This window comes from Aethina tumida, chromosome 5 (genome assembly GCF_024364675.1).
Source record: "Aethina tumida isolate Nest 87 chromosome 5, icAetTumi1.1, whole genome shotgun sequence".
NCBI classification, from domain to species: Eukaryota; Metazoa; Arthropoda; class Insecta; order Coleoptera; family Nitidulidae; genus Aethina; species Aethina tumida.
Window position 1 is genome coordinate 498,877 of NC_065439.1, and position 17,085 is coordinate 515,961.

A 17,085-nucleotide genomic window follows, 5' to 3' on the forward strand; every position below is an offset into this window, starting at 1 on the left:
ATGGAATATTTAAAAAAATATATGAAATAAATATTTTGTTGATTTTTTATTATACAAAACAAAACCTCAATTTAATAAATAATTTTAAATTTTCAAAAATTTCAAGGAAAAAGTTTGTTTGACCAACTATTTTAGAACCGTTGTATATGAAATTTAATTTTATAAACATATTTGTGACCATTTCGGAAGAACTTAAAAGCATTATTATTTTGATTTTATATTTATTCAATTTTATTTGTAACAAAAGAATTAAAACTATCGAGTTTTATTTATACAAATTAAATATACTTAAATGTATTACTAGAAATTTCATTTTAATAATTAAACTTCAATTTAATCTTATTTTCAAATATATAACAACATAAATAAATAAATAATCTTTATTTATTCAATTTCATATGTTTCTTCGCCTTTGCACCTTTCAAAGCTCCTGCTTTGGCGCCCTTGATGATGCTCTTAAATTGCCCTCCAGATTTTCTCTTCAGTCTAAAAACAAAAAAAAAAATGTATATCTATTATATAAAATTACAATTTTGCTACTCACCTTTTGTTTAGTGCTGTTCTTTTTAAAGGCAAATACGCATAAGGATCAACTTTGCCCTTTTTCTTTACATCACCAGAAGCTTTTTTAGATCTGTACTCACTTCCTGCAACTGATCCTGAATCCAAAGATCTAAAAAAATAATAAAAAGTAGTAAAATTATTGAATTACGAGGATATTTTAAATTAATTACCTGTGAATTCCAACGCCACCATGTTTATACTTGTTAAGTGGTTGTGATGATGCCGTACTGAATCCACTTTTGACACTTTCTGTGCCCCTTTTGCGTTTCTTATTGGATAGCATCAAAGTTTCAGCTATACTTTGGTTATCATCTGCAATTTAAACAATGAACTACATAATTAAAACATTTATTTTGGGTTCTACCTGAATCTGAGTCATCAAAATTAAATTTGTCCTTCTTTCCTGTGTCACTGTCATCTGAACTATCGTCTTTAATGATAAGTCTACCATCTGAAGCAGTTTTGAAACCTCTGTCTTTTTCCACCTTCTTTTCAACCGTCGGTTTAATTTCTTGGCCTGGCTTTGTAGCTGAAACGATTAATTTTTGTTTAATTAATGTTACCTCGACAAATTGTGCGACGTACCTGTGATTTTACTAGTGACATTTGGATCGGTAAAGTCGACGATGGACTCCGGATCTTCCTCGATCCAAGTGTTAACCTTCTTGCTCTTCGCCTTCTGTTTGGGTTGATCCACGTCCATGTCTTCAAATTCGGAGTCCGAGTCGGCCAGAATGTCGTCCACGTTGTTGAGCTTGCCCTTGACCATGAACTCCTCGTCGTCGTCGCTGCCATCCTCGTCCTTCTGTTCCTCCTTCATCTTCTTCTTACGTGCGTTCAACTTCCTGAGATTCCTGAGCCGCTTGTACATAACGGCGTCCGAAGGCGGGACGTGCGGCGTCAAGGAATCGCAACCGTACTTGCGGATCAGTCGGTCCAGGATGTCGCGCACTTTCAATCTGAAGTGCCTTTTGCAGTCCTCCGTCATTTCCACCAGCGCTTTCATCTATAAAAACTCAATTAATGCCAGTGACTTAATTTAATTTTAAACTCACAATCGTGGGTAGAGAAGCAGCCACCACCGGACTGGGCAAGCATTTGGTGTACACCTTGATAAAACTAAGAGATGAAGCCACCACTTCCCTAGTTGGGGACGTTGAGAGTAAGCAGACGTTCTCCAACAAAGTCTTGATGTTTTCCTGGCCCAAGGCGCCTAAAAACAATGAAAGTTGTACATCTAGTTTTAAAGCCACGTCCGCCGTGTTACCAGAAAACTGATGCAGCACCGACGCCAAAGCCAAAACGGTGCAACTCATGAGCTGCGCAGGCCCGGCCAGCCCCGCAACCAGCAGCGCCAAGAACTGGTTCAACTGGTCGTGGCTCATCAGTATTTCGCCTACAGTGTTCAAGAGTGAGTAAGCCATCGACCTGCACTTCTCGTTTATGTCTTTGCAACACAAGACAGCCTCGGGGACAACGGAGCGGATTAGTTTGCTCTCGTGGTCCAGTTGAGGCTGGGCCTTCAGCAAGTAGTTGAGACACCTCAGTCGGCTGCCTTTGCTCGAAACGGCGGCGCTGTTTAGCGATTTGATTAGGAGCTTTTGCACGTCCTTGCGGTGCGACTTGACGAACTCCTTGCAACCTTCGGAGTCGCTGCCGCAAATCTCCTCCAAAATCCTGTAGGCCTTTTTCTGTTCCTTGTTGTTGGTGATTTCGGGTAGGTGTTTGACGCACTGCTCGTAGAGCAGGTTGATGTTGTCGGCGTTTTGATAGGGGACCAAAGCCCGGATCAAGTCCAGGATGCTCTCCTTGATGAACGAGTCTTCGGGGTCTTCGGACGAGCTGTTCAGACGTTGGAGGGCCGTCGTGAAGAGGCTCTGGGTCAGCTCCGGTCTCGCCACCGACAAGTACACCTTAATGGTGTCCAACGCGGCCAACCGTTGTCCCTCTTCGTCGCTTCCAATCGGCTTTGTGGTGTAGACGTTGAACAAGATGGGCAAGTAGTTTTTGTCGAATCTGGCTATTTCGGCCAAGTCCTCGGCGGATTCGTTGGCTTTGGCGCTCATGATCAGCTTCCTTAAAGCTGCCATTACTGCCAGCCTCAGTTCCTTCTTGTCTGAAATGGCCGTCCCCAAAACTTTGGCAATGGACTACAAAACAACGCAACGTGAATTTATTGTTACAACTTAAAATTACAGTGTAATTACTTTGAATTCAGTTTTAATATCAGTAGGACGAGTACAAAAGCAGGGCAGTAAGTTCCAAAGCTGCAAGTACAGCAATTCGGAACTGTGGGCTCCGATTCCGTCGTTCTTCTGAGCCAACTCGGCCGAACGCCTCTGACAGAACAGGGCCAGGGGCAAAATACCCTTAATGAAGTACTCTAAGGTGGCCGTCTTGATGTTCTCCTTGAGCACCGGCAACAGCCACGACCTGTCGATGTTCAGGTCCCCATTTTCTTTCTGGAATTCAATCAAAAATTAATTATGTGTCACCCTTAATTGATTGTCTCAGGGGTTACTTTTAAGGTGATGACACTGAGAACAGTTTCAGGTCCCAAAGCTCTGATGGCTGATCCGACGGCGTGTTCCAGTTCGTTGTTGTAGCTGAACTTGTACGAGTCTCTGAGTTCCGTCAGCGATTTTAGGGTGCCCAGCATTAAGTCGCTACAATTTGCACCTGCAGCCTACAAGAGATAACTTTGTAGTACCTTATTAAATTGTTATTAATTGGCACTACCTCAAACATTACGCTGATTACGTGCAAAACTTGGTGCCAGGCACTGTTGAATTGATAACCAAGCCCCAATTGAATTGTGTTGAAGCACTTCTCCAATTTGGATTTGTGCTGTGAGACCAAGTCTGGGTTCTGGCAAACTGGAGCTACTGCGTCTTTTAACAGCACTTCTAGGGCGTGTGTGGCGGAAGTTATGACTTCAGCCTTCTCTGAAAGCCACAGTTGTGTGACTGTACTGAATATCTTCGGTAGCGCCATCGTTGACAAAGAAATATCAACGCTGAAATATCCAAATTAAATAATAAGTCAACGTTTTTAGTTACTAATTCTTACTCAGATAGGTGGACATGAGCCTGTTGCATGACAGCCAACCAGGCTAGTGTTGGTTGAACGTCAGTTGCTGCAGGTTGATACTCATAGAGAGCAGTAATGATTTGGGCGTTGAGTTGTCCAGGTACGACTGCTGATTGACTGGAGAATAAATTATGGATGACTTGGAGGCCACACGAAGTCACAATCGGATAATTTAACGTCAAAAGCCTCAGTATGCACTCACAACATTTCTACAACAAAATAATTAAATACATTTACTGTTTGAGTAAGGAACAATAATCAATTACTTTGATGTGGTTGACACTGAAGAATGAGATGCAGTCCTTCATCAAACCCAGCACATGTAAAATAGTGGTTTGGCCAGTTTGTAGGCTGGCAACAGACACTGTTCCTGCTGTGCTCCCAATACATGTGTTCAGGGTGTCCTCACAGAATTCAGCAACTGAATTTGCCGCTACATTTGTGCTATTTTTGAAGCTATCTGAGCACAGTGTGTTTATTATAGACTGTTGGGCTGCTTTCCTCCACTAAAAACATCAAGTTTATTTAGCAACAATTGATGACTTACATATTAATACAAACCTTTGGCTTTGAATGGATGGAAAATGGGTTAACTAAAGCCTTGAATATATTATTTGTTGATCCATGGGACCAAGCAGCCAATTCTTGTGTTTTTAGTAAAACAGACAGGATATTAAACACAGCCTTAATAATTTGATTATTATCTGAATTTACATAGTCATTGAGAATGTGCAACATTTTCACTGTGACATCCTCAAAGTTTTTCCTCAGTACACCTTCCGGTACTGTCTTAATGCCCATACTTATCAGTGACAAGACTGCCGTTACTTGACTTTCATTTTTGTCCTCCACATTGTAGACCTGTTCCAGTGTCGTCAGCTACAAATGTAACACACATTTTAAACTATAACTTGAACGTGTTATTCGTTGACAACTAACCAAGGCACAAAAGTATTCAGTGGAGCTTTCAGTCCCTCCGTTTTCCTTAATAACATCAGTTATAGCAGCCAAAACGGCCAACATTTCTTTATGCAACGCCGAGTCCGACCTGAAAACCTTCAAGAACCTATTAAAGGACATGTTACTGCACTCGGACCACTCCGAAGCGAACGTCTGCATGGTTCTGTAAGAGCTGCCACTCGCCACCGAAGACTCAACATCCTCCTCCATTTGCGCCTCATTTTTCGGCAGAAACGATTGTACCGCGTCGTGTTTCCTCAAAGCATCGGACGTCAAAGAGTTGGGACCTAATTGCACATTTAATTAACATTAAACAACGTTATTTTGGTGGTGCATACCCAAATTTTCTTGGAAGAAGCGGTTCTTGGCCAGATCTCTGTGTTTGCGTGTTTCGGGATTTGACACGGAACTCTGTCCTTTCGGCCAACGTTTCCCTTTCGTTTGGCCTTTCAATTTGCTTCGGAACTTTGCCATTTTGTGTGTTTTATTTTCGGTTTCGAAACGCACGTGTTTGTTATTGCGGGTTTGAGGTTAGGTAAACGTCAACTGTCACAAAATTAGTCGGCAGATATATAGCTCAGTTTACCAATTTTTTAAATTCACAGTTATACCAATTAAGTCTTGCCTCACTTTTTAATAGGGCATTAATTAATTAAGTCTTGTCTCACTTTTTAATAGGGCATTAATAATAAAAAAATGTTATGTACTTTATTATATGTTACACTATTATAGCTAGTGGTTAAGTTATTATACCCCAAAATAATAAAAGTTTCTTAAAAATTGTTATTTACACGTGTAGGAAATTAGGTTGGTATTAAAATGAGGTCTTAATGGGGTTTTCTAAGGCAGGTTTTAGGAAAGAAAGTGCATGTTTGATATTTCTTATTCAATGAATTTGTGGTAGAATACGTATAGGCAACTCAGTTAACACTAAGAGTACTTCAGTACTTTTTAAAACATTTTAATATACATAATATATATAATAATATTTTAACGATTTAAAATGAACTAGATTATATACTTTAACTTCATATTTTACACACTGGTTTGTATAAAAATATTTCGAAAATTTACTAATAAAGATTTCTTTAATAAATACTTCTTAAATAATTACTTAATATTATATTATTTTATTTATAGACAAAAAAAATAAACAGAAGATTTTCTTAAGATTTCTATGTTGATTTAATTATTTTTTTTTTTTGCACAGTAGATTATCAAGGTTCATCATCTAGTAAAATTAAAACGAGATGAAATTATAATGAAAAAAATCACTTAACGAATAACCGAATTAGGTAAACGCGTTTAGAGTAGGCATTAATGACGTCAATTTATAAAGCAGGATATAAGAGAAACCGTATTTTTCACGGCCCGCCTTCCACAAATTTCTCTTTAGGCGTTCGCTATTTTTAAATTAAAATTTTATGTCGACAGGAAAATGAGATATTCTTTAATAAGGACGTAAAATCTTAATTATTGCCGAAATGGGAAAGTTACGGAAGCGAAGTGCTAATAAAATGCTTATACAAGTTCAAAGTTTTCTTTTTTATTATTGAAACTTTGAGCTAAGTTTCTTTTTAAACTATATTTTTTGCGTATTAGTAGTAATTGTATCTTAAGAAAATTGGATATCGATTAAATTCAAATGAGAATACTCAGGCGAGGAATATTTAACAGGGTATTTAGTGGTGGCGATAATAAATTCCCCAATAAATTCCTTTAAGACCACCATAACTTCCGGTAAATCACCGAGCAATTTTAATAGGGGGTTTACTGTATAAAATCCATCTGAACTAATTCACGTGAAAAATTGTACTTACATTCCTATTTGACTCACCGTTGTGATATCTGATGAAATAACTGTGACGTAGCAAAATTTATTTAACGCTATCGTAGACAATAATTTGAATTGTCATTAAAGTGATAATGCATAATAAATAATAACACATTTCTAACAAAATTAGCTTTAATAGTTATTAGGAATTATTACCATTTATTCTTAACATAATTTATTTCACAATTAAAGAAGATTATAGAATATGTAAAATTTAATTCTTTTAATACAATTATTGAGTTATAGACCATTACTATCGGGAATTATGAATATGTTTTAAAATGATTGTTGACAATAATTTTCTAATAAAGTTAATTCATTATGCAGTAAAACTCCATATATATTTCTAATTGGAAAATTGTTTAATTAATAGAAAAATATATTGTTTCTACTTTTTACATTAGAGTAGTTTCAGTGACATCAATTAGTTAAATGAATAAATGATGCCTGAATTATATATTTTTAAAACATGTTCATACTGCCATCTCTTTGATAATAGCAATAGACAAACAGATAAAAAAGAAGTCTATATTGGTTTCTTCCCTCCATTTATTTTTTATGATTTACAAGAAGTAAAATAGTGATTTTAATAAGTTTTGGACTATTAAATGAAGTTGTGAAACTATTGAATAATGGCCTTATTATTTCACTATTGTGAATTAAGTGGAATTAATTAAAAAACAATTAAGTTATATAATTAACAATAATAATTAAAACAGTAACAATTTTCTAATAAACTTAATTCATTATACAATAAAACTCCATATATATTTCTAATTGGAAAAACATTTATCCAGGCAACTTTTAATTAATTGGGCAAAATTCATTTCTAAAATAAATTCGAATATCAATTAAAAATATAAATAAACTAGGTATTTATTTTTAAATTTCATAGGATATAACAATATTTTCAGTGAAAACACATGAAAATATATATTTAAAAAGTTGGATCATTAAAACACCAAAATATGATTTATTTATTTAAAATTGTTTTGTTTAATTTCAAAGACAAATTCAAATTTTATTTGTACAATTAGTTTTATTAGTGTAATTAATATAAATACTTTATTAAAGTATTTAACTGCGTATTAGTTTAGCGGTTTAATCTAGAAATTTCCATTTTTATTTGTATAAACATTAATAGTTTGCAAATCAAATGAATTACAAAAACCATTACACGTAAATTTAATTATATAAATATAGATTATGACTATAAATAAAATTTGTATTGGACAAAGTATAATTAATGTAAATAATGTCATCATTAGTTTCATATCATCAAAATTAATTATGTTGGCTTGTGAATCAAATAAATGCATACAAATATTCCAGAAAGGCAATAAATCCAATGTGGAAACACCGACAAATTCAATTTCTTAATGAATTCCTCCGTATAAGCCCTTTACATCGTATAAAAAGGAAAATTTAAATAAGATACCGCGATAACTGGCTCCATTCAAAGCAAAATCCGACGTGAAGAACCATTATAATAATTGCATTGACATCTCGAGTCAAGCAAAGAATGTTTGTGGGAAAAGCTATTTCACCATCTTCCAGGCCCACTCTTCTTGGGGGAAATTGGGTGTAAAATGTTACGCTTAAACATATTAAAGGGAGAGAGATAGAGGGAGACGTCCCCGAGGACGAAAGATCGGCCGTTTAGTTCATAAGTGAATAAGTCTTTAAGGTGAGTTTGTCATTTTAGTCTCACGCACTCGCCCCCAGTCTACATGAATTTTGAGGGTGGAAACCATGTGGACGTATCAAGGATAAATTTAATACTCCACTTATATAGTTATAATGTTCTTTCTGGTTACCAATAAATGTGAAGATGAGTTGGCATTTAAATCTATTCAATGACTTATCAGATTTGACGATGATCTCCGTCTATACCCGAACAGATAATTATCACTTGTTGGGTGTCTATAAATATACAGACTAGTAGATATGTTAGTAAATAACATACAGTGTTCACGTGCGTTTGGTGTGTGGAGGAATATTTCCGCAATGGTTGTCGCCAAAGTATACAAAATCGAGAAGTATTTCGAAGGTGTGCCCAAAGCCACAGACCTCAAGATCATCGAGGAGCAATTGCCTCCAATAAAGGATGGAGGTATGTTAAAGAAAACGCTTACATCTTAATATTTCTTCTACATTCTAGAACATTGATTAGTGTTCATATAAGTATTCTCGTATTAAACTAAGAAAAAACATTTATTTGTTTTTGTGTAGATGTTTCAGTAATGACCTTGATCAATGCAATCAATAATAATCAATATTATGTAACTTTTATAACATAATCAATGTTGACAAAGTCATCCAAACATCAACTTATCTTCCATGCATTCCAACAGAGTTCCTGGCAGAAGCGGCGTATCTCAGCGTCGACCCTTACATGAGGGCGTACAATAAAAGACTAAAACTGGGCACCACAATGATTGGGGGTCAAGTGGCGAAGTGAGTCCAATTTCCGCCAGCTTTTCCGTCTGTTTTCACACGCCATTTAAACTGTTTACAGGATAACCGAGAGCAAAAATCCCAATTATCCGGTAGGAAAATATGTGGTGGGTAACTTCGGCTGGAGGACTCACACGGTACACAACGGGGCGCCGTCTATCGAAGGGGTGGCACCGTACGTCGTCGACTTCGGTAAACTACCCCCTTCGTACGGGCTGGGAGTGCTTGGCATGCCCGGGTTTGTTTTATGACACAATAACGACTTGAATTGGTTACTAATGGGCTGTTTTATTTAGGAACACAGCCTATTTTGGCTTTTTGGAGATCTGCCAGCCCAAATCCGGTGAAACGGTGGTAGTTTCCGGTGCTGCCGGAGCCGTTGGAAGTCTGGTGGGCCAAATCGCCAAAATTAAAGGGTGCAGAGTCATTGGAATTGCTGGATCAGAAGAAAAGGGGAAATGGTTGGTCAACGATTTGAAATTTGACGCCTTTATCAATTATAAAACTCAAAACGTTGATGAAGAGTTGAAGAAGGCAGCACCAAAGGGTGTTGACTGCTACTTTGACAACGTAAGTTAATATCAATCATTCTTTAATTAATAATAATAGTATCAACAATTGTTTAAATTCAGGTTGGAGGTGAAATAAGTTATGCAGTGTTGAGCAACATGAACTTGTTTGGCAGAATTTCTCTTTGTGGTGTTATTTCCAACTACAACGACATCACACCCACCAAAGGTAACATTTATACTTTATATTAAAAAAATTGGTACTAACAATTGTTACTTCAGTTACCCCAATTCAGTTCCCGATTCTTTTCAATCAACTCAAGATGGAGGGCTTCATTGTGTCCAGATGGGCCAACCGATGGATGGAAGGAATAAGTCAAAACAAGAAGTGGATTGAGGAAGGCAAATTGCAGGTTCAAGAAACTGTAACAGAAGGTTTCGACAATATGTTCAAGGCCTTTGTGGAAATGCTTGAAGGGAAGAATGTTGGAAAAGCTGTTGTTAAAGTTTAAGTTGTTTAATATAAGTATTACTGTTAGAATCATACATATCATTAATAAATAAAGTTAAATTATTTTACAAAATATTAATTTAATTTTCTTATAAAAAACAATACAATAACTGATAACAATGCTTAAATATTTGACTGGTTACAAACAACACAAATCAATTTACTTTGATGACAAAATGAACGAAATCGGATAAACTAAATTGAACATCGACAAACTCGAATTGTTTGTAGAGAATATGTGTTGTGAAGTGTGCTCCACCTATGTGGTTTGATTAAAACACGAAAATAAATATTAACCGAATTAAAACAATGATAAAGGCTCTTGAACGGGAGTGATGTTCCATTTGGATGCCATCCCGCAAAATTAACTCTGAATTTTTTAGATCTTGTCACGAGTACTTTCATAACTGGGCTCATGAATGGGATATTTCTTCATCACATAAAAGAACGTGCTGCTTTTAAAATCGGTTCGAATGAATTATCCAATTGTTTCTTTTATCTTTAATTTTCTTCTTGTTTCTTTTTCTTTGTATCCTTCCACTTGTAATAGTTATTAATAACAATTTTCATTTATTTGTTTAGTTTTGCCCTCCAAGTTCACCCACCTCTACCAAATGAACTTTACTTAACAAATTTATCGTGATTATATTAAACAGAAGAGAATAATTAATGAAATCGATAAATAATAAATGACAATGAATGTGTAAAATGAGTAGGAGAGTATCTTAACAACCCCTAATCAGTTTCCATGATCTTGGAAGCCTTTAAAGATGGCTTAGTTTACATTTATAATTACGTACACGAAATTTACTTTCTTGCTTATTATGTTCACATCGTAAAGATGAAATCCTGCAGATGAGATTCTCCCAACAATGTTATTACAACGGATTTAAAAATTACAAGACACAAATTAAAAGTCAGATAATAATTATCAACTAAAATATAAATAAACTGTTTTAACATGAAGTATTAAATATAATTAAATTGTTTATTTTAGTTAGAAAAATATCAGTTAAATGATTAAATGATGCCTTTAAAACACATTCGTACTGCCATCTATCTGATAATAGCAATGGGCAAACACATAAAAAAGATTTCTATATTGGTTTCTTCTCTCCATTTATTTTTTATGATTTAGAAGAAATAAAATAGTGATTTTATTAAGTTTTGCACTATTAAATAAAGTTGTGAATCATAGTAGAATCAATTTCAAAGTAAATAAATAATAGTTTGTTTTTGTTATGCATTAAATCTCCCAATTTCTACTTTTACAATACTTTTATTGTATTTATTAATTGTATTTATTAATTATTATTTACCAAAGTATGTTGGTCTTTATTAATGACGCAAATTAAAAGACCGATAATAATTATTAACTAAAAAATAAATAAACGGTTGTAACATAAATCATTAAATATTATAAAATTGTTTAATTTAGTTAGAAAAATATATTATTTTTAGTTTTTACACTAGAACAGTTTCAGTGTTCTCAATTGGTTAAAAAATTAAGTGGTGCTTGAATTATATATTTTTAAAACACATTCGTACTGCCATCTCTCTGCTAATAGCAATATACAAACAGATAAAAAAGATTTCTATATTAATTACCTCCCTCCATTTATTTTTTATGATTTACAAGAAGTAAAATAGTGATTTTATTTAGTTTTGTACTATTAAATTTACACTGCCTTATTATTCCACTATTGTGAATCAAGTAGAATTAATTAAAAAGAATTGAATTATATAATTAACAATAAGTTGAAAATCAAACGGGCAATTTCAAAAAAAATATTTGTTTTTGTCATGCATTAAATCTACCAATTTCTACTTTTGTAAAATTTTATGATTTTTAATTATTTAAATAGAATTACAACAATAATAATTATAACAATAACAATTATTTTTATGTTCAAATACAATACTGTATTTTTTAATTATTATTAAAAGATTACACGTACTTGCTGCTTGCTTGTAGATTTTTAGTAACGTAAATGAGTTGAATGAAATATCAGAATTAAATTTTTAAACTTCATACTGCCATCTATATGACAATAGCCTCAGACAAGCAGATACAAAAGATTTATGTATTAGTTTCCTCCTTCCATTATTATTTTATGATCTAAAAGGACCACAGTACAGTATTAAATAAAATTGTGAATATATGAGAAATGACCTAATTATTCCAATATTGAAAATAAATAATTAATTGCAAATGGGCATCTTTACTATATAAAAAATAATATATTATTAAGATACATACTTTTAAACTTAACTAAAATATAAACAAAAAAAAAGAAATTTATATTAGTTTCTTCCCTCCACTTATTTTTTATAGTTTACAATTAAATTATTATTAAATAAAGTTGTGAAACTATTGAATAATGGCTTCATTATTCCATTATTAAAAATCAAGTATGACAATAGCTACAAACAAGAAGATAAAAAAGATTTCTGTATTAGTTTCCTTTTTCCAAAAATTTTTTATGATTTATAAGGACCAAAATAGTGGATTTGTAGACATTTACACTATTAAATAATATTGTGAAACAATGAAAAATGGCCTGATTATTCCACAATAGAGAATAAAGAATTGAGTATAATTTATTAAATTCAATATACAAAAAATTATATATTAAACATAATTTTAAACTGGCTCGACTCTTGTACAAATTATATATTAAAACATGTAATATAATTATTTAAGTAAAATATACACTATATTTTCTATATTAATAATTTTCATTAAAATTAAATTACAATTATTTTTAGCAAATCACTTACATTTGGTTATTTATTGTTTCCAAGGTATACTGACCTTTATTAGTGACGCAAATTAAAACAGCCCGATAATAAATATTAAAAATTATAAATAAACTGGTCGCACGATAATATTCATTCTTAACGATGGTTTTAGCCAAGGTTTACAAACTTCAAAAACATTTCGAAGGGGTCCCAAAACCCACTGACCTCAAAGTTGTCGAGGAGGAATTGCCTGAACTGAAAAATGGTGGTAAGTAACAACAAACAACAATTAGTTCTTTAAGTTAAATTATTTAATCCACAGAGTTTCTTGCCGAAGCGGTTTATATCAGTGTCGACCCGTATATGAGGGTGTACGAGAAAAAATTGAAAATAGGGGCGACCATGCTGGGTTCACAGGTGGCAAAGTAAGTCACTTTGGAAATTAATTAATTTATTATAATCCAAGTTACGTTGCAGGGTAGTGGAAAGTAAGAACCCAAAGTACCCGGTTGGGGAGTACGTGGTGGGTAAATTCGGTTGGAGGTCTCACACGATTCACACAGGCCAAGAGACGTATTGGCTACCACCTTACCTGGTCGACTTCGGGGGTCTTTCACCTTCGTACGGTTTAGGGGTGCTCGGCATGCCTGGGTGTGTTGCAAAGTACGATGAAAGGGGCACCTTTTAATGACAATGATAATCGCAGGAACACGGCGTATTTCGGTCTCTTGGAAATATGCCAGCCGAAGTCCGGCGAGACGGTGGTGGTTTCTGGGGCGGCCGGAGCGGTCGGCAGTTTGGTGGGACAAATTGCTAAAATTAAAGGGTGCAAAGTTATCGGAATTGCTGGGTCCGATGAAAAAGGGAAATGGTTAATTGGCGATTTGAAATTCGACAGTTTTATTAATTACAAAAGTCAGGACATTAATGAAGCTCTAAAGGAAGTTGCACCAGAAGGGGTTGATTGTTATTTTGATAACGTAAGTATATTTTCTGTGGACAATTAAAAATGTAAAGAGTTCCATGCTGAAAGTTGTTAACTCATTTTATTATTTATTACTTGTTTTAATTATTCTCTTTAGCACAGAAGAAGCATCTAATAATAAAATTATTAAAATTAAGTGAATTTTGTGCAGGTGGGTGGTGAAATAAGCTCAACAGTAATAAGCAACATGAATGAGTTTGGAAGGATCGCAGCTTGTGGTGCCATTTCAAGTTACAACGACGACACAGACAAAGGTGGTAAATAAATGAAAGTTATTAATAATTATGTGCTGCAATTTTAGCCAGTCCCATTCAGTACTCAATGGTGTTTAAACAATTGAAAATGGAGGGATTTGTAGTGACCAGATGGCAGAACAGATGGATGGAAGGCATCAACCAAAACAAAAAATGGATCGAAGAAGGAAAGTTGAAGATACAAGAGACAATTACCGAAGGATTCGATAATTTATTCGCAGCTTTCGTCCAGTTGTTCCAAGGAACAAACGTAGGAAAATCGATAGTAAAAGTGTAAAAATGAACCTAATTATGGAAGTACTCGTGACAAGAGTTCATTCCAAATAAAACATCTCTCCTCTTCTACAGAGCCTTTATCATTGTTTAATTTGCGTCGTTTATCTCTGTGTTTTAATCAGAGTGTGTGGCACACATCACAAAAATATTCTACAATTTATATTTGCTGATGTTTTCAATTTAGTTGATCCGATTTCATTTTTATGTCGTCAAAGTAAATTGATCCTTGATGTTTGTAAACAGTCAAATACTTAAGAATGTTGTTTATGACGTTTAGAAAGATAATAGATAGAGATAAAGTTCAAAATATAAATAAAAAGAATAAAATAAATTAGATAGAAGTGATTAAAATATTTGGTGGAAAAATTCGGCGAAGTGATTTGGCAATGCAAACAGACATTAAATATTTGCGGGATGTTATTTCAGCAGGACGGCAGGACGGCAGTCGATGTCAGTGAGCGGGCGAGGGAGCTCCCATCTGAAGGTATTCCATATTGATCTACCGCGGCTCAGGATGTTGTACAGATGTACTGATATACAGAGGTACAGATACTGCAACTCTCAGATATAACTCGCGGCTTCTCTAACGGCGTCACCTTCAATTTTCCATGGACGAACTGGAGTGTACTTTTGCGTCGGGATTTATGGATATCTTGGCAAAAATATCTTTTGTCTGCGAATTGAAAATTTAGCTATAAACTTTTCTGTTGCCCACATAGTATTTATTGATATGCACAAGTGATTATAATAATTTTACCATATTTTTTTAAATCCTGATAATTCCCTGGATTATATATTTTAAAGTGTCCGCAACACTAGCCATAAACAAGAATATAAATTAGGTTATAAAGTAGTAATTTTGTTGAGTTTTACACTATTAAATAATGGTGTAATTTTATTTTATAATGGCCTCATTATTCCACTAATGAAAGTCACAAATAAGTAGAATTAATTAAAAAAGTAATTAAGTCATATAAAAAACTATATTAATATTGTTATACTTTTTTGTTTGTAGTTAAAATTTGCTTCTAGTAAATTGCTCCGTTAAATAATTTTTTGAATTATATATTTTTAACACTGCCATCTCTCTGACACTAATCATAAACAAGTGGATTATGTAGATTTCTATGTCAATTACCTCCTTTCATTTATTTTTATAATTTACAAAGAGTAAAGCACTGGTTTTGTTAAGTTTTACCCTTTTAAAAAAATATATGATTGTATGAGTAATGGTTTTATCATTTCACTGTTGAGAAGTTTGGATACATAAAGTTAATAAAGGAAAACAATTAAATAAAGTTGTTACTCAATGATCTCATTATTCCACTACTGAGAATCACAAATATATAGAATTAACACTAAAACAATTAAGTTATGTAATAATAATAAGTTGAAAATACAGTTTCGATAAATAAAAAATAGCTTATTTCTGTCATATATAATTTAAAATCTCTTAATTTCTAAAGATATACAATTTCACAACTTATTAAAAATTATAAAGCATATTAATTATTTAAATAAAATAATAATAATATTATTGCACTCTTTTGTTTCTGGTTAAAAAAGTACAAATATTTGTTACACTAAATTATTAATTACAGAAATTAGTTTAATAATTGCCTGAATTAAATGTTTTTAAAATGTGTTCCAACTGCCATCTCTCTGACAATAGACATAGACAAAAAGGTAATATAGATTTCTGTATCTATTTCTTCCCTTCATTTATTATTTATGATTTATAAAGACTAAAATAGTAGTTTTGTTGAATTCCCGGCATTAAATAAAGTTGTTAATTAATGAGTAATGTCCTCAGTATTCCACTACTGAGAATCACGAATAAATAGAATTAATAAAAAATAATAATTGAGTTATGTAATTAATAATAAGTTAAAGATATAAACATACAGTTCTGGTAAATAAAAAATAGCTTATTTCTGTCATATTTAATTTTAAATCCTACAATTTCACAGCTTATTTATAGTAAAAATTATAAAATATATTTTTTAATTGTTTAAATAAAATATTCAATAATAACATTACTTTACAAATTAGTTAGTATTCAGTTGATTACAATAATATTAATGCACACGTGGTTAAAAGTGTGCAGATATTTGATCCACTAAATTAGTTACAAAAATTAGTTTAAGAATTGCCTGAATTAAATGTTTTTAAAATGTGTGCGAACTGCCATCTCTCTGTCAACAGTCACACAACAATGAGATAATATAGATTTCTGTATCAATTTCCTCCCTCTATTTAATATTTATGATTTACAAGAAGTAGTTTTGAAGAATTTTACACTATTAAATATGAAAAAATTACGTATAAGTAATGACTTTATTAATCCACGAATAAGTAGAATTAATTAATTAATAATTATAACCCATATATAGAAATAAATAGGTACTTATTATTTAAAGTTTCTGAACGAAATAAATGTATTTATTGTGAGTGTGTTTTGTTAGATAAAGGTGCACAAATTTATGCGATTCAAACAGACATACGACAGTCGATAATTGATAACTGATAATTCCTAAATGATCAGGTGTAAAATCGACGGCAATAATCACGAGACGAGGCAATAACTAACGTGGTCTCATCCATTTCTGTTTATTTGCCTTTGCTCAAGTTGCACAATGTATCAATCAAATACTGCTGACATTACATGTACATACACTCAAAGAATAATTGGAGCTTTTAATTAATCAATAGCTGTTGTGAATTTGCCCATTTTGTTACAGACTGGGAATTGTTTCAATGGAAATGTTGTTTGTTATTGTTGCCAGTGCATAAATAATTGTTTCCAAATGTTTTAACCAAATCTAATTTATTTGTTTATTATTTAAATTTAGGATTTTATAAAAGTGTAATCGGAACAGTGATTAATATTAGACAGTAATTAG

The 17,085-nt window shown here is 32.9% G+C and overlaps 3 protein-coding genes across 3 annotated transcripts; 2 read left to right on the plus strand and 1 right to left on the minus strand.

Moving 5' to 3' along the window:
- Window positions 1-208: 208 nt before the first annotated feature.
- Window positions 209-5,173, minus strand: LOC109594785 (RRP12-like protein). The gene is made up of 15 exons (XM_020010025.2): window positions 4,953-5,173; window positions 4,594-4,901; window positions 4,216-4,533; window positions 3,921-4,160; window positions 3,634-3,863; window positions 3,304-3,580; window positions 3,086-3,250; window positions 2,772-3,026; window positions 1,832-2,714; window positions 1,620-1,777; window positions 1,150-1,570; window positions 929-1,093; window positions 735-876; window positions 545-673; window positions 209-486 (listed from the first exon to the last, which is right to left on the minus strand). The coding sequence occupies exons 1-15, from the start codon at window positions 5,086-5,088 to the stop codon at window positions 381-383; spliced, it is 3,933 nt and encodes a 1,310-aa protein (XP_019865584.2). The 5' UTR covers window positions 5,089-5,173; the 3' UTR covers window positions 209-380.
- Window positions 5,174-8,400: 3,227 nt separating this feature from the next.
- LOC109594775 (prostaglandin reductase 1) lies at window positions 8,401-10,000 on the plus strand. Its single transcript, XM_020010015.2, has 6 exons — window positions 8,401-8,561; window positions 8,803-8,905; window positions 8,967-9,143; window positions 9,202-9,475; window positions 9,538-9,643; window positions 9,697-10,000. Exons 1-6 carry the CDS (start codon window positions 8,456-8,458, stop codon window positions 9,924-9,926), a joined length of 996 nt encoding a protein of 331 aa, XP_019865574.1. The 5' UTR covers window positions 8,401-8,455; the 3' UTR covers window positions 9,927-10,000.
- Window positions 10,001-12,829: 2,829 nt separating this feature from the next.
- On the plus strand, window positions 12,830-14,230 carry LOC109607616 (prostaglandin reductase 1-like). Its single transcript, XM_020010017.2, has 6 exons — window positions 12,830-12,935; window positions 12,990-13,092; window positions 13,145-13,318; window positions 13,374-13,647; window positions 13,804-13,906; window positions 13,954-14,230. Exons 1-6 carry the CDS (start codon window positions 12,830-12,832, stop codon window positions 14,181-14,183), a joined length of 990 nt encoding a protein of 329 aa, XP_019865576.1. The 3' UTR covers window positions 14,184-14,230.
- Window positions 14,231-17,085: the final 2,855 nt, after the last annotated feature.